At 47.4% G+C, this 26,472-nt stretch overlaps 1 protein-coding gene across 4 annotated transcripts in view; it reads right to left on the reverse strand.

The window, feature by feature from the left end:
* GUCY2F (guanylate cyclase 2F, retinal) overlaps nt 1-26,472 on the reverse strand; it is a 347,423-nt gene that overhangs the window by 54,425 nt on the left and 266,526 nt on the right. For all 4 annotated transcript variants that reach the window (XM_085608170.1, XM_085608167.1, XM_085608168.1 and 1 more), the window contains one exon: nt 12,697-12,791. In XM_085608170.1, coding sequence (XP_085464296.1) covers nt 12,697-12,791 — 95 coding nt within the window. The remainder of the gene's footprint in view (nt 1-12,696; nt 12,792-26,472) is intronic.

The raw sequence follows: 26,472 nt of genomic DNA on the forward strand, positions 1-26,472 counted from the left end.
TCACCCAGCAGGTGCAGAGACAGAGACAGAGCTTCCTGGGGGTGAAGCGGAGACTTCGGGAACTGGACCTGAAGTATGCCATGCTTTTCCCCGCCAGACTACGGGTGGTGCATGAAGATCGGACATTCTTTTTTGACTCTCCTGTTATGGCCGACGAATGGCTGGACGCTTTGCCCCGGCGACGGACCGGGGACGACACAGCCGAGCATGGAGACAGTGGCCGGGATGGACAGGGCTGATATTTCAAAGCCGGCCTGACTTGATTTGACCATACTTGAAGATTTGAACAGAGTGCAGTAACTGTGGAGGGTTGCGGGAGGACGAGGGGTGCTCTTTTCCTCCCTTAGGGTACTTTTTGTAGATTTTTGTTTTTGTAGGGCGACAGGCACACTGCAAGTTGGGGGGGCTTTTTAAGCTGCAGCAGGGGTGCAGGGTGGGGGGAGTTACGGGGATTTTGAGTTTGTTGATGGGGGGTTTATTTCTGCAAGGCATGATGATTATCCTCAGGACTGTTCCATGGTGGCGCCTCGGGGGTGGGGTGGGCCTCTTTCCATTTGAGGATGGGGGGTAGAGGCTTAAGTGTTATAAGCTGGAATGTTAATGGTTTGGGGGATCGCATCAAGAGGGGGATTGTTTTGCAATTTCTGAAACGTTCAATGCCAGACGTTGTCCTGCTGCAGGAGACGCATCTCATAGGCAATACGTGCTATGCCCTGAATAGGAAGGGGTATAAATTCATTGCACACTCGGGATTCTCTTCTGGGTCCAGGGGTGTGGGCATCCTCGTTAGAGCATCGTTGCCTTTTGAGGTGGACTCCACCATTGTTGACGATAGGGGGAGGTTTGTGGCGGTGGCGGGGCGGTGGGAAGGAAGGACTTTGGTTTTGGTTTCGGTTTATGTCCCGCCGGCCCTGCAGGCCTCCACATTTGCTGAACTGGGCAGGGCTTTGCTGACTCTCCCGGGGGAATGCTGGTAGTGGGAGGGGATTTCAACGCTGTGGGCTCCGGACTGTTGGATAGATACCCGCCCAGGGACACAGGGGGGGCTCAGAAATGGCTTCCAGACTTCCTGGATACGTTTGGTCTGATAGACTGCTGGAGGCTCCGGCACCCCACACAGAGTCAATACACGTTTCACTCCGGGGCGCATGGTAGCCTCTCCAGGATTGACTACCTGCTCACTCTGGCCGCACATGCCTCGTTGATATCCGAGGCGAGGCACATGGCACGTGGTATCTCCGATCACTCGCCAGTGTGGATCCGGCTGGATCTAGGTCGGGAGGGAGGAGGGAGGGTGGCCCCCATCAACCCATGGTATTTCCGAGACCCCAAGATGCGCAGCGCCCTGGTAAAGAAGGTAGATAATTACTTTAAGGACAATCTGGGAACCGTGGACTCGGCGGTGTCGCTGTGGGAAGCTTTTAAGACCGTGCTTCGGGGGGAGGCCCTCTCCCTGGTGGTGGCTGCCAAGAATCGGAGGGATTGCGAGGTGCGGCAAGTGGAGGAGGAGATTGCGGCCCTTGAGGGGGCTATGGAGGAGGATGTTACAGAGTCCTCATTGCATGAGCTTTGCCTGAAGCAGGCGGAGTATAGGGACCTGGTGACGAACGCCGCCAAGACCCTCAGCAGGGAACAACAGGGCCGCCTGTATGACGTTGGGGATAAGGCAGGGAAACTCCTGGCGTGGTTGGACAGGAAAGAACGGGTCAATAGAGTGGTGCCAGAGTTGATTGGAGAGGGGGGAGAGGCGATTGTGGAACCTGAGGGGATTGTGGAGTGTTTCGCGGAGTATTTACATAGGGTTTATTCCTCTGTGTCGGACAGGCCGCCCGAGGACTCGTCTGATCTCCTCCGTGATATCGAGTTGCCCTGCCTCTCTGACATAGATAGGGACGATTTGGATGGTGACATCACGATTGACGAGGTGGCGGGGACGATTCGCGCGTTGAACTCGGGTAAGGCCTCTGGACCGAACGGACTGCCGATCGACCTGTACAAATTGTTCCCGGATAGGGTCGCCCCTCACCTGCGCGCCATGTTTTTGGAGGCGCGGGGGGATGGGATCCTTCCGTTGGATCAGCGGCTGGCGTCGATCGTGGTCATACATAAAGAGGGTAAACCCCGAGATAGATGCGCCTCCTATCGGCCCATTTCACTCCTCAACGCTGAGCCGAAAATTCTGGCCAAACTCCTGGCTACCCGTTTGATTAGGGTACTTGGCGATTTGGTCCACCCGGATCAATCTGGCTTTATCCCTCACCGAAACACAGCATTGAACCTTAGGCGTCTACATGGCGTCATCGCCAGGGCGGGCACGCTGCGTGAACCGGCTGTTGTGGCATCTCTTGATGCCACGATGGCCTTTGACACGGTGGAGTGGGCATATTTATGGGCCGTGCTGGCCAAGTTTGGGTTCGGTCGCGGGTTTGTGAGTTGGGTTCGGTTGCTGTACGAGGGGCCACTAGCGAATGTTGTGGTGAATGGTCGGGCATCTACTCCGTTTCAGCTTGGTAGGGGTACTCGGCAGGGCTGCCCCCTGTCGCCTCTGTTGTTCGCCCTCGCCCTTGAACCGTTGGCTGCGTGGATACGTTGGCACCCGGATATACGGGGCCTTCGGTGGTCGCCTGATCACGAGGACCGTATTTCGCTTTATGCCGATGATATCCTGCTGTATCTTGCCTCACCTAAGAAGTCACTTATAGTGGTCTGTGACGTACTCGCATCGTTCGGTAGGAACTCGGGGCTTGTGATTAATTGGGGCAAATCGTACTTGTACGTTCTTAGTGGCGAGGTCCCACCGATTCCTAGAACATGTTCGATACAGGTTGCCCAGCAAGGTTTTGTGTATTTGGGGATTTTTATATCCATGGATCCTGCTGAGCGCTATGAGAGGAATCTGCTCCCCCCCTTGGTACGCTTGAGGCGAGATGTTGAAGGTTGGCGGAGGCTGCCGCTCTCCCTTGTTGGGCGTGCGGCCCTGTTCAAAATGATGTCTCTTCCCCGCTTCCTCTACGCCCTCCAGAACACCTTGGACTGGGTACCGGCCAAATACTTTCGGGAGGTCGAAGGCCTCCAAAGGACGTTGCTGTGGGATGGGCGGCCGCGAATAGCTATTTCAAAGTTGACGCTCCCATGGTACGATGGGGGCATTGCGCTCCCAGACATCCGACGGTACTATTGGGCCACGCAGCTGAGCACGATCAACCATGGGTTTTATGGCCCTGCCCTCAGCCCTGGGTATGCCATGGATAGGTGGCTGCTGCGCGGCGGCAACTACTACAGGGCGTTGTATTCGCGGTCCTTAGACTCGTCCCTCACGGGGCCCACAGGTGTGGCGGTGCGCGTATGGAAGATGGCGACCGACTCGCTGGGCTGGAAGGATAGGCTAACCCTCGCTACCCCATTGTTTGAATCGGAAAGATTGGGAAGACTCTGGCATACGAAGGGCTTTGATAAGTGGGATCTGATAGGTATATCCAAGGTGGGAGATGTGCTGCATAAGGGGAGGGTGAAGTCCTTCGAGGAGTTGCAGACTGAGTTTGAGCTAGGGCCCTCAGAGTATTTTAGGTATATCCAGCTGCGTCACGCCCTCCGATCAGTCCTCGTGGAGGGTGAGAAGGTGCCGGAGTCCTCTCCCCTTGAGGACCGAATCCTTGATGGTCATATGCCCGAGAGCACGATTTCGCTCATATATAAGAAGTTGATAAACGTCCGGGCAGACTTGCTATTGGGGCTGAGAGAACAGTGGACCAGGGATGGCCTTGAGTTGGATAATGAGGACTGGCAGTCAGCGGTTTCTTCGCCTAAGGAGGTTGCGATCCCGTCGCGTCTGAGGCTGGTGCAGCTTAAAATACTGCACCGGGTGTATGTGACGGGGCCAAGGCTGGTCCACATGGGATTCTCGGAGGACGGCCTGTGCAGAAGGGGATGTGGTATGGTGGGTACTTTCCTGCACATCATTTGGGAATGTGGTGTCATTGTGGAGTTCTGGAGGAGAGTCCATGCAGTGATGGGGGAGGTGACGGGCATTGTGGTACAGCCGGAGGCGCGGTGCTGCCTCCTGAACGTCTGGGGGCCCACTGACCTCGATGAGGCGCAGACCCAATGGGTGACTCTGGGTAACATGGTAGCTAAAAGGGATATCGCGCGATTATGGGGCTCCTCTGGACCCCCTACACTGACCGCGTGGAAGGAGAACATGGATTGGAGCATGTTTAGGGAGAAGACGGTCTACTGCTCTAGAGGTCGCCCCCGGAAGTGGCATGCCATCTGGGGGCGGTGGAACCAATACAGGGGGGGAATATGTCTTGCCCCGGACCTGGAACCTCCCGAGGAACAGCTTTCCCCCTGACCTACTTTCCAGCACAGTTTGGTTTTAGTAACCGTTCTGGGCCTCTGCTGTTCCCCTTCTTCCTCCGCACACAGTCTTATACTTAGTAGATGAGTGGGGTCCGGCCTCCCCTGGGGGCTTTCGCCATGGGCTTTCAATGTTCTGCCTTGCTGGGGTTTGTTGTGTGTTTTTTCTGTGTTTATTTAAAATTGGACCTTTGCATTACTCTTTGAACTGTATTGGGGACACATCACTGTATCTAACTTGCAATGCTGCCGAACCTTCGGGCTGTCGGCTGAATAGCTGTGTCCTGAATTTCGAAATAAAGGTTTTAAAAAAAAAAAAAAAAAAAAAGATACAATTCCGAAGTACAAAGGCAGTAGCAGCAATTTAAATTAAAATTTTATGCAAGCAAAAGCATAGAAAGGCCAAAGTAGCACGCAGCCAACAGCGCTAACCTTTCAGTCCGCTGCACGACGGCGCCATAGTGCTTATACGTGGTATGAGAGGCGGGAAAGCCCGGCCAATCAAGAGGGCCTGACCACTAGAGCACCCACCTCTCCAGACTTCCGGAAGTGAGGATGTAGAGAAGTTGTCTCCGCTCCTCTCCCTCCACTCAATCAACCACTAAAAGCTGCGGTGGACCAGGGAGAGAGTGAGAGTGAAAGTGCAAGTGCGTGGCAGTGACCAAAAAATGTTTAGGAATGCCAGATAAAAAGTTAAAAATAAAATCAATGAAAAAGATACAGTTCCGAAGTACAAAGGCAGTAGCAGCAATTTAAATTTAAATTGCATGCGAGCGAAAGCATAGAAAGGCCTTTCAGTTTCAGTTTATGTGGCAATACACAGAATTAACAAATAATGTGACTGTGGACCTAGTGCAGGCATAAATACTCATGCACATTATACTCCCAGTTAATAGTCAGCATAAGTAGGTATCAAGAAAGCCACTCTATTACTTTTCTCTTAAAAAGAAGATAGAATACAAATGTTGACTACATGGCGGAGAGACCAGCTCAATAGTACCCTTCTTTTCTAGAAGCATTGCTTCTCAGAGATTGGGCTATTGACCAGAGTTTAGTTGAGTTTTTTGATGTTATTGGACAGAGTGGATGCTGTCTTACTGTCATCTTTAGGGTAGACTGGAGAACTTCTCAGAAATACTAGACATTACCTTACCATCACTTCTCAGGTGCCTGTTTCTAGTTCCTGCCATGCAGGGTGGTGAAGAAGAAAGGGCATCGTAGAGTTTCTGCAACTTAAGTTTACTGTTTTGAACAAGTCTGTTGCAATTCCAGAGAGGCCATATCAACAAAAGTAGACATACACCCACAAACTTACATGTTTACGTGTTTCCCCAAAACTACTGTAGGCAGTTTCCCACCATGGATATGTGTGCAGATTGCTATAATAAGGAGGAGTAAAAATATTTCCAGGGTAATTTTGGATGGAAGCACCTACAAAAGTAATGGAAATATTTTGAGGAGTGATTGCGTTAGATTGATACATGCATAATTTTCCACCTAGAAAATTAAGACTATTTTCCAGGAAACATCATGGAATTCTTTCAGAATTCCATAATATTCCAGAAATATCCTTTAAAACGTACCAGCAATACTAGCAGTACAAGTTGCTGACTTTTTTTTCTCCAAATAACAGGACTTTACGACGACTGTACTTTGGAGAATTTGGAGACAGCAAGGTTTAATTTGTGGTGCACACTAACAAGTATTGGGTTTGTCCACCATCTTCATTTAGTGTTCAAAATGTGCATTTACAAATAATACAAGGTCTGATTCACAAAGCTATTTTGCAATTGCAAAGACTGCAAACCCCTTTTTGCGATTCAGCAACAGGTTATGGAATTGAAAAATGGGTTTAGAAAGACATAACAAATCGCTTTTTGGAAGGGTCATGTTTTGGGTACCCCTTCCAAAAAGCAACTTGTTATGGTATGCAAAATGTTTTGCGACCAAAAACATCTAAGACCCTTTCCCCTTTGTTAATGAAAAAAAGGGGGGTTGAGCTAATCCTCCAACATTTTTTTTTAAATGCAGCCCCCTTTCTCTTAAACAAAAAAGCAACATTAAAACTTTTTTTTTTTACAATATTTAAATGCGATCATAGATTTGGTGGTTTACTGACCTCAGCAGTCTACCATCTTTGTGATGGCACCCAATTGCCGTTGGTCACAATTTTGCGACCTAGCTCATAAATATTGATTAGGTAGGTTAAATTGCGACTCGGAAATCTGTGAACCAACCTAATAGCTCTGGTCCGGTTAACAAAATTGTTAGTGAGCAGTCTATGACCACTTTTTGTGATTAGAAGTTTCATACATCAGCCCCAAAATATTATGCTAAATTCTGAGGTGAATGGATTTCCTCTAAACAGTGTATGACTGACATACCCTTTGCACAAAGTGAGAGAATCAAACAGGTGGGGTGTGACATATTTCTTAGTAGTTTACACTGCAATGGAGCAGCTATCTGAAGCGTTCAAATATGAGTAGTGTTTAACCTAGCAACTGAAACACAACAGTAAAATCAGAGCACCCGCTTTCCAAGTCTCATTCTCCAACTAAGACTGGAATTTCAAAGATTTTCCCCAAAGAAAACATTGAACTCTATGCTATCACATAGCACAGATTATGTCAATTTCCCCCCATAAAACTACAACAAAAGGACACACAAGAAAATAATAAATATAAAAAACATGGAGAACACCAGTGTGGGCACTAGTTCATGTAAATTGGGAAGTGGGTGCCTGTTTATCCACATTTCCTTATTAAGACAGCAGAGGTCGACACTCAGCGTCAACCCTCCCATGTTTGTAAGTGACAACACCACCGGAGATATCCATGCAGATGATTCAGTGGGCTCAATTACCTCTTTGACGCACAGATCTTAGAGCATTTCCCTTAAAATATCATTGGGACATTGCAAAATGTATGCCTCACGGAAACCACTTGTCCTTTAAGATGAGCTTGAGTCTAAATCTCGCAAACTCTCTGAGGCCTTGCTTAAGTACCGCAGGAAATTTCAGCATCAACAACTTCACAAACTCATTCTCAGTACTCTCACCAAATGCAAACACAATTCTATTAGCATTCGTATTCAAGTGCATCCCTAGTTCTTGTTGGTGGGGCCATCCAACAATGGGATTGCCCTTCTCCGGTACTGAAATTTGACCTCTTCCCGCAAATTCAAAATCCACCCAAAAATATCCACGCAAGTCAATTTTATGCCTGGTGTACCCACCATGTCGAACATCTAGTGCCTGCAATTTCCCCGCCCATAGTTGTTTTGACTAAGGATTTTCCATAATGCTAATCTAGGCACAAGACTCCACTGACCCCTCCTCTCCATTTCTCTTCCATCCACTGATTTATCAGAACAAACACATGAAACAAGATTAGGGTTTGAGTTAAAGTTATCATCAAGGTCTGCTACCAAATTACCTTTGGCTCCAGCAGCCACTTTGCCTACTCTCCCAAAATAGCCATGTGTTTCTTACATGGATTGCAAATCTTGTCCACAGCAAGACATTTCTTAAACTTTACAAACTATAGAAAATGTCACATCTCATTTGATCTACCTTCTGTTTTGCTTTTAAAGTTTACTTGGCACTCACAGCATTAACTCAAAGGCACTATCTATTTTTCTGAATTTGCTGGCATTGATGTTTCTCTAATTTGAAAAAAATATTTCAGACTGTTCAGTTCTTTTGGCAATGTTCATAGTGGCAACGGATGGTCATTTTCATGCCTACCCATGACCTCTCCTGAACTTTTTAAATCTTAGTTTTCTTCATGACGTGATGTCTTAAAACCTCGACATGGGTGATGATCTAAAATTCCCATGTGACCACTAGGTTTCTCAAGGCAGGCATTTTTTCTTCAACCATTTCATCCTCCCTTTGTGAATACAATGTATAACTTTCAATTACCATGTTTACTTTTTTACCATACCATGTTTCTCACTCTCTAAATGCATACTGAAATGCATCAGTATTGCCAGCATTTTGTAAAGGCAGAGCATTATTTAAATATTTCAAACTGACTCCATTCAGGCAGTGCTTAAGCAGAGATAGCTTTCTTTGTGGGGTGCAATCCTCCCCTTCAAACACCTTCATATGTGCTGGAAATATGGGATACCAGAGTTCCCGCTCCACTAGGGGCTCAACACAGCTCCCCCAGAGATAACCAGTGTGCAGCTTAAATGAGATAGGACAGTGGCCACTTGGAGAACAACAGAAGCCCAGTCCACTCCTGCACCGCTTGAAGAACATCAGAGCCCCATCCCTCCTGTGCTATCACCCATTCCAGAATTTACCCTACGATACAGTAGGGGGGCCGGGAGTACTCTTCCCGCAATTGGAAGGGCAATCAGCAATTACCCGAACAGCAGGTGCTAAAACGAACTACAATTACCTACAAGTGATGGCATGAAGATAAGATTTAATGCCAGAGGGACACCAGACTACCCCTGAGGAGGTCTGCTGTGACATCTGCAGCATGAGATGAATGACGTGTTGACGAGGACAAAATTGAGGGACATTGTGAAAATAAAGACTTTTGATACCATAAACTCAACGTAGACTTAGTTCAGATTGCTCGGAGACTTAATTTTGTAGTATCACTCATCGCTGCTGTGAAGAAAGCTTTGACTACCAGATGGGTGAAAAGCAAAGTTCATTCTAAATGCAGGAGCGGACCAGGAGTGCTCTTAAGCTTTTTCAGAGGTGGGAGAATAATAATGTATTGTTTCCTCATTGCTATGTACACACGGTCAGTCAGACACCTAAAACCAACTGTCCTCATCAACCAGCTTGTAATGTTCTGTAAGCCTCAGTTCACCTGTATGTAAACCTATCACACCTTTATTACCCAAGCAAGCTCACAAAAGACTGTGAAAGGACAACACTCGGCTCTACTTGGACGTACCTGAATGTCTGATCAACAACATTATCTGGAGTGTACATGGATAATTTGTGTCATAAACACTGCTTTCTAAGAGGCACCCACCTACTAACCTGTAACATCCAAACCCAACTTGCCCCTCTCCATGCCAAATTGATGTGCTGGAGCTCTCAAGTGCATGCAGCATTTTACACAACTCCCACACCCATATATATATAACTACAGTGTTAGATAAATACATCCAAGTGACAGACGTCAGTTATTATATAGTTTTGCAATGTTCAATCACAAATGTACTTTTACACCTGGTAGTCTTGCTAATGACAGTGTTGGTATTAAAACCTTCTGAGATGTGTCCACCTTGGACTCCTGCAGCTATCTAATTTTCAGAAATGTCTGTCATTAAAATTAGGAAGACATCGTTTGAATGATCCTGATATTCTGATATTCTTTACCATGCCTCTGCTACCTTAGATTCTACTGGGCTATATATTGCTGATCTGGTGGTGCCAAATGGTCAGACATTACATGTCTTTTTGAGAATCTATTTTCAGTCTGCATCATGTGTGACGTGTGAAATGAACACATCTCTGTAAGAGAATTTGTGATAAACTGTACCATACTTTTTCGACACAGTGAATCTAACTTGGGGCCTCATTACGATGTCGGTCGGAAGCGTTTCCGACTAACTCAGCTCCGGGGAGTCCGACCGACCCATTACGATGTTTCCAAACACCGTTCGTTCGGACTCCTATTGACTTCAATGAGAGCCTGTGTTCCGACCGACAACACAGGCTCCCATTGAAAAATGGGGTGGTTGCGCAAAACTTTGCACCCTTTGGCGGGCCCCACATGGTGCCTGCCACACTGTGAATGGTTGGAAAGAGGGGCCCCATGGGTATTCCCATGGGCCCCACCTGGAGGCCTCTGGATGAAGGGGGCCTGCTACTGGCCCCCAAAGTCAGTTTCCGACCATGTCGGACAGACCTATTCAGAAAGGCTGTCAGAATCCGACATCATAATCGGTTGGTCAGAAATGCGGTCCGTAGAGCTTTACGATTCGTCTCCGACCGACTCAGACTCTCTGAATGCCGGTTGGAACCGTTTCAGAATGACCGACTGATTACCTTGTATTGTAATCGGTTGGTCGGAAATGTTTCCGAGTTGGTCGGAAACATGGGTTCTGACACGGGTTCAGACAAACCGAATGCCATTCGGAGCCTTTTCTGACCACATCGTAATCGGCCCTTAGTGTGACAAGGTCTGGTGTGTTGTGCTTAGGTTTAAATGAGAATATTCAAAATGCGTTAGTTATCAAAGTTAAGGTGCCTGTGTGACCTCGCATCTGCTCTGGTCATTGCTAAAATGCTTTGATCAGATTTACAGGTGAGCTAAGAGACCTTAGTTGCAAGATGCAACAAGAATAAATGACGTGTCTGCAATTGTAAGGAAGTTTTTCACTTAAGGCAGACCATGGATATGGGCCTAATGTGTGCAGCCCTGTAGCTTATACTGTCCTGGTGTCTGTTGTGCCCTGCAATGGGATTTGCCTGTCGCCATGGGCCACATGTACAAAAAGTTTTAGCGGTTGCAAACGGAGGATCAGGTTATTTGCAACCGCAAAATAGCCATTTGACATGTACTAACCCTATTTTGCGAGTCATTAACCTATTACCGAATCACAAAATAGGGTTTGCGAGTTGGCATTAGAAAGAGACATGTTAAAGGCGTCCCTTCCTAATAGCGAGTCGCAGGGGAATGTATGAATGTTTTGCGACAGGAATGTGGCCGCAAAACATTCATAGTTTACTACCAACTTTACTACCAACTTTGATTTGGTGGTAACCCATTCACAAATGGTAAGTGGTCCCCAGGGGACAATCTTCCCCTGTGCGACTGTGGGCACAAATATTTTTAAGAGCAGGCAGTGGTTCCACAGGCCATCCTGCAAGTCGAAAAAAGTCATAATTAGGAACTCGCAAAATGTAGCGATCATACATGTAGCCCCATGATCATTAGAAATTATGGATCTGCCATTTCACTAAGCAAAGTCAGTAGTGCAAAGTGGCCCGATTTGCAGGGCCACACTTTGACCAAATTATGACCTTGAGTTGCAGTTGATCTCTGTTTATCAGAGGGGTATTTGATCACACCCCTACAGAACCAGTGGGAGATTGGAAAGTCAAACAACAATTCATGCTCATAAAGCTTGGGACATTATGTATGTCTGTATGTATGTATGTATGTATGCATACGGTATTTGCCTACTCCCAACCTAGCCAAAACGCAGCAGTGTGCTGTACAGAGCCAAAGGCAAGTATACAGGCAACAAGTGCTAGGAGATGTAGCTGGATTCTGCAACCCCAAGTGTACTGTTACTGCATTGCCATGTAGAGTTGTTTAGAGAGGTGTGTCTTCAACTCTTTCCTAAACTGGAGCAGATTTGGGGCGGTCCTGTTGAATATGGGAATGCTGTTCGACAACCTGGGTGCAGAGATGAAAAAGGACTTGACGAATGCCTCGAGTACATAGCTGTATGTACAGGGATTATAGCATCTCTACTACAAGGATGCCTAGGCTCACAGATAGGAGATTAGAGTGTTATAACAATATTATTGTTCATATGTTTCCAGTAAAGAATCTCTCATAATTCAATGTGCAGGTGTCGTAAAATAAATAATAGCTCTGTGTAAGCCTTTACTGTCATAAGCCACTTTGTTTTCAAAGCGGTCATTAAGGGGCCAGTGGATATCCAGTTCAGACAAACAACAAAACCACATCAATGAAACAAATGCATGTGGCTAATGGTGAACTCACTCATATGACATCATCATGTCACAGTGCTTAGAACTGCCCTGCAGGGAGATTGTGAACATGCCTTTACCTCCACCAATAAGATATACAAAAGGTGTGACCACCTCTCTCCAGGTCATTGCGGACACCGTTTCTGGTCCAGTACTTTTATGTAATATCCTAATGCATTCTGGGTGTTGTAGTCTTGTCTTGCTTCCACTGAATATACTGAATTAATTAGACAAAAATAGCTAAACATTTAGGAGTGGAGCAGTCACCTGGACTTGACTGATGCAGTCACCCAGTATAGGAAAGAATAAACACTGACTGACTACTATGTATGCTATCCTGTTTCAAACATGACATTAGTCGAAAGCAACTATGTACTATGGGCAACTATTTATTTCTGTAGCACTTATTGTGCTACAGTTACCTAATTTCCTATATCTATATTTGGGAATTAGGTTGTTCAGTGGAAACTGTCAACCAAATTCCTTGCCACAAATACAATTCAATTACATAAAACCAATCCTCCAATAACAACTAGAATAGCCTCTAAAAATGATTCTTGCCCTTAATTTCTTCTAAATACCTACTATATGTATCCTATATTTTTTCCACACATGGATGAAAGATGACTATAGGACTTTACCTTCAGTTCAGTTCTTCCTCTGAGTTCCAGCTTATAGCCTTCATTTAAAGACTTAAGGGTTTTAACAGTGCTGTGATTGACATGAATCCTGTAGGCTGCAAAAGAAATCAGAGTGTTATGTAAAGTTGCAACAAACTACGTGGTTGAAAACACATTCATAAAAATTCCAGCATAACACCACATGTATGTGAACAATTAAGCATGGGACAAGTTCAGACTCCTAGGTGCAGAATGGAGAGAGACCAAATATCAAGAAATGTGGGACTGGTGGTAAGTGAAGGCAGTGCTTGCTCCAAACAACTTTTATGGAAACAGGATTCGGCAGGTGGTAATGTGAGACAAGAACGTTTGTGCATATTTGTTGTGAAGAATTTTGTTGTGGTGGTGATTAATTCTGTTGTGTTTTTTGTCCTGCTCTGAATTTGTGTTCCATTATTGCAAATGTGATTTGGTGTGTTATGCTGCAGTTGTTGTGCTGCATTCTGCTTTGACTCTTTTGGTACCATGTGCGTTGTTATGATTTAATTGTGTTATGTTGCAGCTGCTTTGTGTATGCAAGTGTCCTATGTTCTGTTGTTTGCTTTAGATATGTCTGGAAATGCAGCTACATTTTCAGCTAAAAGCTGCAAATGCCTTGAACTGTCCTGTGACAAGTAATTTACCACTATCAGTTATTAGATAGTGCTGCACCAGTCCTTGATCTTCTTAAGACATCAATCAGCCTAAAGCCGTGGCAGAGGCTGCCTTAACAAGTGCAACCAGTGCCCACTTTCTGTGATATTGTGAACAACCAGAGGGATTCTGTTAAGGGTAGTCAGAGTAAGTATCCAGGTACAGTGTCAATATATACAACCCTGACTGTCCATGGATTCAGTTGCAACCATTTACACATTCAACATGCGTACTTTATGCATCATGTTGATTTGGTATTTCTAATTAATAGGCGTTTTTTACTTTTATATATACCAGTGTATATGTGAACCCGCTTGTGATTACTGGCCAAACTATATGCAACACTCATATACCTCACTCATGTAATAAAATTTCTGAGGCCCAGAAAGAGAAATAATACATGTACAATCACATCAAAATAATATTTTAAAAAAACAAGATATTAGCAGAACCTGACTGATATCCCTTTAACTAGATCTATTGGACTTGCCTGGTGTAGCATGCTACCCTTTTAGATAAGCCCATCATGAGGGTAATAAACCCTATACTAATCCTATAATGCACTACGAATACAATACATGGAGTTCCAGCATAATAGATGTGGGAAAATGAAAATGAAACACCATTCTTCCCTATTTTCAGACAAAGAGTATTTTCAAAAATGTGTACCCAGTACGCCCTTAAGGTTCATTGTTAATATATATATATATATATATATATATATATATATATATATATATATATATATATATATATATATATATATATATATATATATATATATATGCCACCAAACCTCCTCCATTCGAGAAAAGATCAGAGGACACAGCGGGGTTTTCTATGGTCGTTTAATAAAGACTGGACGGCATGACCGGTTTCGGCTGTGCGCCTTCTTCAAATGCCACAGTTCAGTGCTGAGACTCCTGATAGGTGTATTTACATAGGCTCCTCCCTACTAAAATAGTGAAGGGCACACCTGCATCACGTTTGCCTGCAGGGCATTGTTACAGTCCAATGTCAAAACTGCAATTCCCAGAATGCAGCAAACTGGTAGGTATTACGATGCAGCAGGGTAGGCTCAGCAGACTTGCAGGGAATAAACGACCTTAGACCCCCTACCTCCAACCAACCCATCAAGTCGAGCCAATGCTGGAGACATAAGGACAATGCCTGTAAAATATATATATATTTTATCTACTGGCAGTCGCCAGTAGATAGTCATAGTTAGGACCGTGTTTCTATAGGAAATCTGAAAATTCTATTTTGAATAACTTTGGCGCTGGTTGACGGATCCTCGCAAAATTTTCAAAACTAATGGGGCGCCTTGCTCAGCTCCTACCCTGGAAGTCTCGGAGTGATTCGTCAAGCGGGGGCTGAGAAAAAAGGGGGGTCCCAAAACGCGTTTTCCCCATGCATTTTCCCATAGGACCTTTAGTCGAAGGTACAGCCCGAACGGCTGAACAGAATTACTTGAAATTTGGCAAAGAGGTAGTCCTCAGGTCAGGGATGTGCCTTTTGCATATATGGTGTCAATCTGTTGAGTAGTTCCTGAGAAAATTGCAGTTAAAAGTACATAAATATCTATATGTGCGCACCGTGCGTGCACGGTGCCGTGCGCGAGCGTAATTCTGATTGGTGGTTACATGTCAGTCAACATTCGAATCGGTCGAAATCAGGAAGTGTTGTCCGCCATTTTGTGTGTGACAGTGGAAAAGAAAGGTGGAGAACGTGAAAAGGGGGCAGGGTACAGAGTTCCTGACCCCCTAGCTTTTGTCAGGGGGTCCCTGAAGGACCATGAAGGGTGAAAAAAAAAAAAATTTAAATCGTGGGGTGCGCGCACCGTCGTGAGGTGTGCGCACCGTGTGCGCACGGCGGAAGAAAAATCATAAAAACAAATAGAATTAAAAATCAAATTTAAGTGTTTAGATGTTAGGTGGCTCTAAAAAGAGCCGTTGTGTTAATTGAGGAACAGAGGAACAAAAAAATGCCAAAAATTATAGGGTGCCGCATGTGTGCTGCTGTATCTTGCTCTCTATTAGGGGAATGCTGGTGTCCCCATAAGAGAGAAGAGCATTGCACGCATTGCACCGTATATGCACCCTCTTAAACAGAGGGTGTATATCCAGAAGAATAGAAGCAGGTGAAGCTGCCGCCGCAGATGAAGTGCTCAGCTGAGCTGCCGATGAAGTGCTCGGCTGAGCTGCTGCGGATGTGCTCGGCTGAGCTGCTGGAGGGTTTTCTCTAGCAGCTCGAGCATAAGCCACAGGTTGTACATCTCTAACGTGCCTGATCATAGTGAAGATACTAAAAGAGTATTTCTTTTTAGGATCTCCTCTTGATAAGACACCACCACAAATAGTGCAGGTGACTTTTGGAGCATTCACCTTCTTCTGCCCCTCTGGAAAAGTGAAAAATTGCCATATAAAAGAGTTTTTCTGTTTCCTCTGTCTCTGTGCCACAAGGGTCTCCTGCTCACTCCCAGAAGATGACTGCTGCTCTGCCATTCTCAAGTACTGGAGTCCTGGAAAAGCTGCTCAGCTCCTCCTCTCAGGGAATCAGAAGTAATAATGAGGGGAGTGGGTGTGGTGTTGGAAGTTTCTGGAACTGAAACTACTATAAACCAATGAAAAGTGTTGTTTCTTAATTACATGACCTGAAACTACTATAAACCAATGAAAAGTGTTGTTTCTAAATCACATGACTTGCCGTGCGCGCATGGTGCGCACACGGTGCGCGCACAGAGCACGCACGCATGCGCGGACGGAGCACGCGCAAGCGCACGGAGCACGCACACATGCGTGTACGGAGCACGCACGCGTACGGAGCACGCGCGCATGCGCGTACGGAGCACGCACGACGTACGCATGTGCACGTGGAGCACGTACACATGCGCACACTGAGCACGTACGCATGCGCACACGGAGCACGTATGCATGCGCACACGGAGCACGCACGCATGCTCGCACGGTCAAAAACACTTAAAAATATATATATAAATAAATAAAAGTGTTTCTAAGTTTATAGAAGATATTAACTATGCTGTTCAACTCTAAACAAATTAAAAAAATTAAAAAAACTGAGCCATTCCATATTACAAGATAAAGTTAATCCATAACTATATATATATGTAGCTTATTGTAAAATAAATATTAAAAAAATATAATAATACATTCATAAATTAGCATTTAAAAAACCTTGCAAATTCAGTTAAAAAACCATAGGTTTCACACACGTTATAGTTAGGAATTAGCATTTAAAAAACCTTGCAAATTCACTAAAAAAAACATAGGTTTCACACACGTTATAGTTAGGAATTAGCATTTAAAAAACCTTGCAAATTCACTGAAAAAACCATAGGTTTCACACATGTTATAGTTAGGAATTAGCATTTAAAAAACCTTGCAAATTCACTGAAAAAACCATAGGTTTCACACATGTTATAGTTAGCTGGACATTTCACTCGTAAAAAACCAATGAAATTCCCCCGTTATAGTTAGTTCAGCTAACTATAACTCGCGCGCCCGCAATCCACTGCTGATGACGTCACATATTACATCACTCATGACATGGTCAGTGACATCACTCATGACATCACTGATGACATCTCAAATGACATCACTGATGACATCACTGATGATGTCATCCATGTGATAAATTACCACATCTTCTCACACCCTAATATAACCTTTGATACACCAACTCAAAATTTAAGAGAGTTCCATTCTCAAAACCATACATACTGCAATACCAATAACTACATACCCACTTATTAACTCTTAGGTCTACATACACCTCCACTCATTCACCTGTACAGTCACTCATACTTACAGTCACTCCATACAAAACTATCATATGCATTTATACACCTATATAGACACTCACACACTACCAATCATCCATAGAGGTACTCTCACACCTACTCAGTCATGCAAATAATCACACTCCCATATACTCACCTATGCGGTTATACACACTCAAGTTCACTTACTCATAAAAATAGTATCACATTCTTACGCTCTTATAGAATCAGTGATACAAGCACACACTCATCCATACAGTCACTCTCACAATCACACACTCTCACATCTACCCACTTATATACTCTTACACGCATATATACTGCCTTTCAAATACGTAGTTAGTCACAAATGTACCACTGAGATATACATTCAATCCCTAACACACCCATACATACACTCACTCAACCATACAGTCCATCACAGATACACTCTTAAAACCATGCACCCATAGAATCACCCACTCACACATCTATGCATAGAGTCACACACACCCTACCCACACAAACACTCAGGAACCCATACAGATGCTGAGACAAGCAATCAATAACTCATATTGACACTTATATAGGTATTCACAAAACCATGCCGCCACTTATACACCAACATACAGACACATAGAAACATTTACACAGTTTAGTCACTAGTCTGCAATAAGATACATTTAATGACTCACTTATAGAGTCAGTTACGCACCACAGAAAATCATCCATTTACACACTTGTACACCCACTCATTCTTCAACAGGCCTTTCCCTATATATATAAACATATTAAAATTGTTCAGAAACACATACTCAATGGATGATGTCATCAGTGATGTCATCAGTGATGTCATTTGAAATGTCATCAGTGATGTCATGAGTGATGTCACTGACCATGTCATGAGTGATGTAATATGTGACGTCATCAGCAGTGGATTGCGGGCGCGCGAGTTATAGTTAGCTGAACTAACTATAACGGGGGAATTTCATTGGTTTTTTTACGAGTGAAATGTCCAGCTAACTATAACATGTGTGAAACCTATGGTTTTTTCAGTGAATTTGCAAGGTTTTTTAAATGCTAATTCCTAACTATAACGTGTGTGAAACCTATGGTTTTTTCAGTGAATTCGCAAGGTTTTTTAAATGCTAATTCCTAACTATAACGTGTGTGAAACCTATGGTTTTTTTAGTGAATTTGCAAGGTTTTTTAAATGCTAATTCCTACCTATAACGTGTGTGAAACCTATGGTTTTCTAAGTGAATATATATATATATATATATATATATATATATATATATATATATATATATATATATATATATATATATATATATATATTCACTGAAAAAACCATAGGTTTCAGGCACATTATAGTTAGAAATTAGCATTTTAAAAAACTTAGAAATTCACTGAAAAAAAACATAGGTTTTAGGGAAAGTTATAGTTAGTTGGACATTTCACTCGTACAAAACCAGAGAAATTGCCCCCTTATAGTTAGTTCAGCTAACTATAACTCGCGGCCCCGCAATGCACTGCTGATGACATCACATATTACATCACTCTTGACATGGTCAGTGACATCACTGATGACATCACTGATGACATCTCAAATGACATCACTGATGACATCACTGATGACATCATCTAGTGACTGTCTGTTTCTGTAAATATGTTTAATATGTATAGGGAAAGGCGTATTGAAGAATGAGTGGGTGTATAAGTGTCTGAATGGATGATTTAGTATGTGCGTGACTGACTCTATAAGTGAGTGATTAAACGTATCTTACTGAATGCCTGGGTTAGTGACTAAACAGTGTGAATGTCTATATCCGTCTGTCTGTTGGTGTGTAAGCGGCTGCATGGGTTTGTCAATAGCTACATGAGTGTCTATATCGGTTATTGATTGGTTGTCTGAGTATCTGTATGGGTGCCTGAGAGTTTGTGTGGGTGGGTGTGTGTGACTCTGCATAGATGTGTGAGTGGGTGATTCATTGGGTGCATGGTTTCAAGAGTGCATCTGTGATGGACTGTATGGGTAAGTGAGTGTGTGTATGGGTGTGTTAGTGAGTCAATGTATATCTCAGTGGTACATGTATGAGTAACTACATATGTGAAAGGCAGTATATATGTGTGTTGGAGTATATAAATGGCTATAAGTGAGAGTGTGTAATTGTGAGAGTGGCTGTATGGATGAGTGTGTGCTTGTATCAGTGATTGTATAAGAGCGTAAGAATGTGCTAGTATTTGTATGAGTAAGTGAGCTGGTGTGCTTATAACTGTATAGGTGAGTAAATGGCAGTGTGATTAATTATTTGCATGACTGACTAGGTGTGTGAGTACCTCTATGGATGTATGGTGATGTGTGAGTGTCTATATAGGTGTATGAGTGTGTATGATAGTTCTGTACTGAGAGACCATAAGTATGAGTGACTGTACGGATGAGTGAGTAAAAATGTGTGTAAACCTAAGAATCAGTGAGTGGGTATGTAGTTATTGGTGTTGGAGTGTCTATAGTTTTGAGAATGGCAGTCTGTAATTTAGAGTGGGTGTATCAAAGGTTATATTAGGGTGTGAGAAGATGCATCAAATTATCACGTGGATGATGTCATCAGTGATGTCATCAGTGATGTCACTGACCATGTCAAGAGTGATGTAATATGTGACGTCATCAGCAGTGCATTGCGGGGGCGCAAGTTATAGTTAGCGGAACTAACTATAACGGGGGAATTTCTCTGGTTTTGTACAAGTGAAATGTCCAACTAACTATAACTTTCCCTAAAACCTATGGTTTTTTCAGTGAATTTCTAAGGTTTTTTAAATGCTAATTTTTAACTATAACGTGCCTGAAACCTATTTTTTTTTCAGTGAATTTCAAAGGTTTTTTAAATGCTAGTTTCTAACTATGCCTATAGAGGTAGGACATGTAATGAAAGAAGAAACAACGCACAGAAAGAAAAAAAAGAAAAGCCGAAAGAAGCAACAGAAGTCCACAAAGAAAAAGAATAGTGCTGGAAGAAGAAGAGATGTGCAGAAAAAACCAACAGAGGAGCAGAAAGTCCTCCTGTGCCCACAGCTTTTTCAGACAGGTACTGGTGGTAACTGACTCTGACTAACCAGGCCTAGAGCCAGTGCTATTCTAAAAGACACTTAGAATACAGTGAAAACACCTACATACACCAGGGAACACTATGCATTGGGGTACCCCTGTGATTAGCATGACCTCCTCTGTAAGATCCTAGTACATAATAGGGCAGGTCGAATTAAAACTACCTCTTAAAACGTGCCACGGGGCGCGCTTGCACACTGGTGAAGGGGGGGGCCTGAGGTTACATGTGTGTCTAAATACGCCCTGTGGCCATTTCAAGTTGGGGGATAAAGTCCCCTTGAATCCTGAAGGTCCCTGGGGTCCAACTAGCCCACCAGGTACCTCCAATAAGTGCCACAGAGCTGCGTTGTAGAGAGGTGTAAAAAGGGGCATGGCCTTGACCACTTTTGTGCATCGCACCGCAGTGGCGCTTACTGGAAGCACAAGATAGGCTAGTTGGCCCCCAGGGGCCCTCAGAATTGAAGGGGAATTAATTCCCCAACTTAAAACGCGCCACAGGTCACAAGTCACCTCATGCCCCGTCCGCTCCCTTCACCACTGTGTAAACACGCCCTGTGGCCGTTTTAAGTTGGGAGATTAAGTCCCCTTGAATCCTGAGGGTCCCTGGGGTCCAACTAGCCCACTAGGTACCTCCAGTAAGCTCCACAGAGTTGTGTTGCACAGAGGTGTAAAACGGGGCATGGCCTGGACCACCTCTCTACAACGCAGGCCTGTGGCACTTACTGGAGGTACCTGGTGGCCTAGTTGTCCCCCAGGGGCCCTCAGGATTAAAGGGGACTGAATTCCCCAACTCAAAACGCGCCACAGGCCGTGTTTGCACACATGTCACCTCAGGCCCCGCCCCTTCCCTTCACCACTGTGTAAAGGCGCCCCGTGGCACGTTTTAAGTTGGGGGATTTAGTCCCCCTGAATCCTGAAAGTCCCTGGGTCCAACTAGCCCACCATGTACCTCCAGTAAGCACCACAGAGCTGCGTTGCAGAGAGGTGGTCCGAGGCCATTCCCCATTTTACACCTCTCTGCAATGCAAATCTGTGGCACTTACTGGACATACCTGGTGGGTTAGTTGGCCCCCAGGGACCCTCAGGACTTAATTCCCCAACTTAAAACATGCCACAGGGCGCGTTTCCACATGTGTGACATCAGGCCACGCCCCCTCCCGCACCACTGCACAAACGCACCCCCTGGTGCATTGTAAATTGGAGGATTAAGTCCCCTTGAGTCCTGAGGGTCCCCGGGGGCCAACTAGCCCACCACTTACCTCTAATAAGCGCCACAGAGCTGCGTTGCAGAGTGGTGTAAAAAGGGGCATGGCCTGGGACACCTCTCTGTAACGCAGTGCAGTGGCGCTTACTGGAGGTAAGTGGTGGGCTAGTTGGCTCCCAGGGACCCTCAGGATTGAAGAGGAATTAATTCCCCAACTTAAAACGTGCCAGAGGGTGTGTTTGCACACGTCACCTCAGACCCGCCCCCTCCCTTCACCACTGTGCAAACTCACCCAATGGCGCATTTTGAGTTGGGGGATAAAGTCCCCTTGAATCCTGAGGGTCCCTGGGGTCCAACTATCCCACGAGGTATTTTTTTTAGAAGGGCAGCTGTGTGGCCCCTCTTCCTTTCCTATTTTTGGGCCCTGGGGAACCCATCCCCCAGGGCATGGTCTTTGTTTTTTTTATTTTAAAAATAACTGGAGGGGGGCTGCGTGGCCCCCCTCCTCAGGCAATCCCCCGGGGCCGGCCTTTGCGTTGTTTTTTTATTTTTATTTATTATGATGGTGGGGTCCACTCATGGCCCCGAGGACCCCATCCCCCGGGGCCCCACAGCCCCGCCGGCTCCCCGTGGCCTGCGGTAGCTGGCATTGCTTTTCCACAAGGGGAGCTGCTGACATGCAGCTCCCCTTATGGAAAAGCATTTCTGCTTTGCTTCATTGAAGCGAGAGCAGGTTTCCCTGCTCTCGCTTCAATGAAGCAAAGCAGAGTTTGCAATAACAGGGCGGGAGCCACGAGACTCCCGCCCTGTCATTGCAAACAGCAATCTCCCCGGGGGTTGGCACCCTGGGACACTGCAGGAGGGTTGCGGTCCCCAGGGCCATCACTGGCTCCAGGAGTGGGGCCGCGCGGCCCCCCTTCCCATCATTTAACATAGCCCCGGGGAAGTGGTTGTCCCTGGGGCTCGGGGGTCCGTAACGGCCCCCAAAATTGCATGCCCCGGGGGTGTGGCGGTCCCCGGGGCTACGGGGGGCCATGAGCCCCCCCAATATTTTAGAAAAGCCCCGGGGGTGGCGGTCCCCGGGGCTTGGGGGGCCTTGGAGGCCACCCATTTAACATTTAAAAAACAAGCCCCGAGGAGGAGCCTAGCGCGCAACCAAGATGGCCGCGTAGGTGCGAGGCTCCCGAGGACCTCCGCGACCTCCTACATAAATCCTGACAGAATCCTGTCCCAGATGAGGGGACTGTATTTGTGAGCCCGAGCAGAGGTGACGCCCGTTTTCCGTTTTTAAATCGGACCTCGGACACCGGCGGGAGCATCGATAGAGGTTTGCGGCCTTCTCCACACCGGCCCCCCGTCCTGGAGTAGTGGGGCGATCCGGACACAAAGTGAACAACAGCGGCGGGTAAGGCTGGGTGGCTCGCGTGCCCCGCACTTTCACTTTCGCTTTTTGCGCCCTCCTTGCTGCCAGGCGAGGTTGGGTTGCGGGGCGGTGTGCGGTGCTGTGGCCTCGTTGGGCTGCCCTGCCGACCCGCCGGCAGCGATCTGTCCTGAGGATCGGCGGTTGCCCCCCCCCGGAGCCCTTGAACGGGATTGTCCCCCCCCTTTCTGAGGAGATTGGCTCGATTTGGGGATTGCGACCATGGCCACAAAACAAGATGGCGACCGGGCCAAGGTGAAGTCGACCCGTCGTGGCACGGCCCAACAATCCAATAACATGGACCGCTACACCCTCCAGAAGGGATCTCCAGAGGTGCTGCGTAAGTCCCCCACGGGCCCGACTGATGCTCCCGCTCTGCCCACGGACCTGACCCTCCGGGACGTCATGGGCGCCATCGCCGAGATGAAGGCCTCGGTGGACCAGCGCTTTGACACTCTGGCGCAGAAGATCGACTCGGTCCTCGTGGACGTGGGCCTCGTGAGAGCCGATCTGTCGAAAACAAATGACCGGGTCGATTCTTTGGCCCACTCTACCTCGGGCCTCACCACTGACGTGGCGGCCCTTCAACAGGAGGTGCGCAGGCTTGGCCAGGCGAGCGCCCTGATGAATCGTCGACTGGAGGATTCCGAGGGTCGGGCCCGGAGAAACAACGTCCGCATTATCGGGGTGCCGGAGGGACGAGAGGCGGAGGCAGCGGATCTGTTCGTGGAGGACCTGGTCCTCACCCACCTACAGCCTCGGGGGCTGAGCAAATTCTTTGCTGTGGAACGGGCCCATAGGGTCCCCGGGGGTAGACCTAAGATCGGCGCCCCTCCGAGGCCTCTCATCGCCCGGATCTTCAATTTTAGGGACAGAGACGCTATCCTGCAGACTTCTAGGCTCCAAGGGCCGGTCAGACTGGACAACATGGATATTAATTTCTATCCTGACTTTACCCCGGCGGTCCAAAAGCAGCGATTGAGCTTTCTGGGTGTCAAACGTCGCCTACGAGACCTGAATCTCAAATATTCTATGCTTTTTCCAGCTAAGCTGAGGGTGGAGGTGGATGGCCACACACACTTTTTTGATCGTCCCGAGGCGGCCGGGGACTGGCTGGACACTTTGCCCGGAGATCGGGGCCGGGGGGGCGGGGGGGAGCGGTTGGTGGGGAGGGCCCGCCGGATCAGGACTAAGAGACTAATGGTAGGCCTTGCTCCGGACTGTGTTATTGTCACCATTGACTGTTAGGGTAAGTTCCCCTCCTGAGGGGGTCGTGCGGGGTCTCTTGGGGGATCTCCCTCCTCCTCTGGGGGACTAGTTAGTTTTCTTCTATGGGGCGACAGGCACACTGCACTTTGGGGGGGCTGTCTGGGCTCATGCAGGGGTGCAGGGTGGGGGGAGTTTTGTTGGGATGGGTGGGTTGGGGTGGGGTGTGGTTCGTTTCTACCGCAAGGCAAACCCTTTATTGTACTGGTGTTCTTGAGTTGCTCTCGGGGGGACAAATGATGGCTTCTGTATGTGATGGGGGGTAGGGACCTGACTTTGTTGTCCTGGAACGTCAACGGGCTGGGGGATAGGATTAAGCGGGGTGTGGTCCTGCAGTATCTGAAACGGATTTCGCCTGATGTGGTCTTTCTGCAGGAGACACACCTTATTGGTAACTCCTTTTGTGCCATGAATCGACGTGGTTATCGTTTGGTGGCCCACTCGGGCTTTACGTCAGGCTCACGGGGGGTGGGCATTATGGTCAAGACCTCGCTCCCGCTAGAAATAGACGAGGTGCGCCATGATGAGAGGGGACGCTACACTGTTTTGGTGGGGAGAATGGAGGGCAAAGTGGTCGTCTTTGTCTCAGTGTACGTCCCACCGGGGTTGCAGTCCACCACCTTTGCGGACCTGGGGCGCCTCCTTCTTGACCTTCCGGGGGGGCTTCTGGTGGTTGGGGGGGATTTCAACGCAGTGGTTTCTGGGACTATGGATCGTTATCCCCCTAGGGACCTCCCCCGGGCACAGGCGTGGCTGTCGGGCCTTTTGGATACACTGGGATTGGTGGACTGCTGGCGTTTAAAGCATCCCACTCAGCTGCAGTACACCTTCCATTCGGGTGCCCATGGTAGCCTTTCGCGGCTTGATCATATCCTTGTCCCTGCGGCCTGTGCCGGGAGGGTGGGGGAGGTGCGCCATTTGGCGAGGGGCATTTCAGATCACTCCCCGCTCCTGTTGCACTTTGGTGTCTTCCCGAGGGGGGAGGGCAGGGTAGCCCCGATCAACGCTTGGTACCTGCGCGACCCCACTATTCGCGCTGACTTGATTAAATCCTTGCAACGGTATTTCGAGGAGAATGTGGGGTCAGTCCTGTCGGCTATCTCCCTTTGGGAGGCTTTCAAGACAGTGCTGAGAGGGGAGGCCCTCTCCTTTATTTCCCATGCCCGGAGGCGCGCACAGGAGGAGGTGACCCGGGTGGAGGCTGAAATTACTGAATTGGAGGGTGATTTGGGGAGTGGGATGACTGACGCTGCGCTACACGTTCTGCACCTCAAGCAGGCGGCCTATAGGGCCCTCGTCACGGAGGCGGCCAGGGGCCTCAGCAGAGAGCAACAGGGGCGATTGTATGATGTGGGTGATAAGGCGGGCAAGTTGATTGCGTGGTTGGATAAGAAGGAGAGAGCGAGTCGTGTAGTCCCGCTGATTGAGAGGGCGGATGGCGTGCGTGTCACTGAGCCGGAAGGCATTGTTTCTTGCTTCGCGGATTATTTCCGCGAGGTATATTCCCCGGTTTCTACCTGCTCGGAGGAGGATTCCCATGCCCTGCTGCGTGACATTGCGCTCCCCTCCCTTTCTGTGGAGGACAGGGAGTTGTTGGATGCCGCCCCCACCTCGGACGAAATCGCCCTCGCCATCCGCTCGGTCGCTTCTGGCAAGGCCATGGGCCCGAACGGCATTCCTATCGAGTTATACAAGCTGCGACCGGATGTACTGGCACCCCACCTCCGCGCGATGTTTCTTGCGGCCCACTCGCGGGGCTCCCTCCCGCCGGACCAGCGTCTGGCTACCATCGTGGTTATCCACAAGGAGGGGAGGCCTCGAGACCGAGTCACATCCTATCGGCCTATCTCGCTCTTGAATGCGGAGCCTAAAATCCTCGCCAAGGTGCTCGCCAACCGGCTGGTCGGCGTGGTGGGCGACCTGGTCCACCAAGACCAGTCCGGCTTTATTCCCCATCGCAATACGGCTCTTAATCTACGACGCCTGCACGGCGTGCTAGCGCGTGTTCCGTTCGTGCGGGAGCCGGCCATCTTGGCGTCTTTGGACGCCACCATGGCGTTCGACACACTCGAGTGGCCGTACATCTGGGCGATGCTGGCGAAGTTCGGCTTCGGGCCGGGTTTCGTCAGCTGGGTCAAATTGTTGTACTCGGACCCACTTGCGCAGGTGGTGGTGAATGGTCGAGTCTCGGCCCCATTCGTGCTGGGACGGGGCACGCGACAGGGTTGCCCCCTGTCGCCGCTCCTGTTCGCACTGGCCTTGGAACCTCTGGCGGAGTGGCTGCGGTGGCACCCTTCTATCCGAGGTCTCCGTTGGACCCCCGAGTA

This window comes from Triturus cristatus, chromosome 5_2 (genome assembly GCF_964204655.1).
Source record: "Triturus cristatus chromosome 5_2, aTriCri1.1, whole genome shotgun sequence".
NCBI lineage: Eukaryota > Metazoa > Chordata > Amphibia > Caudata > Salamandridae > Triturus > Triturus cristatus.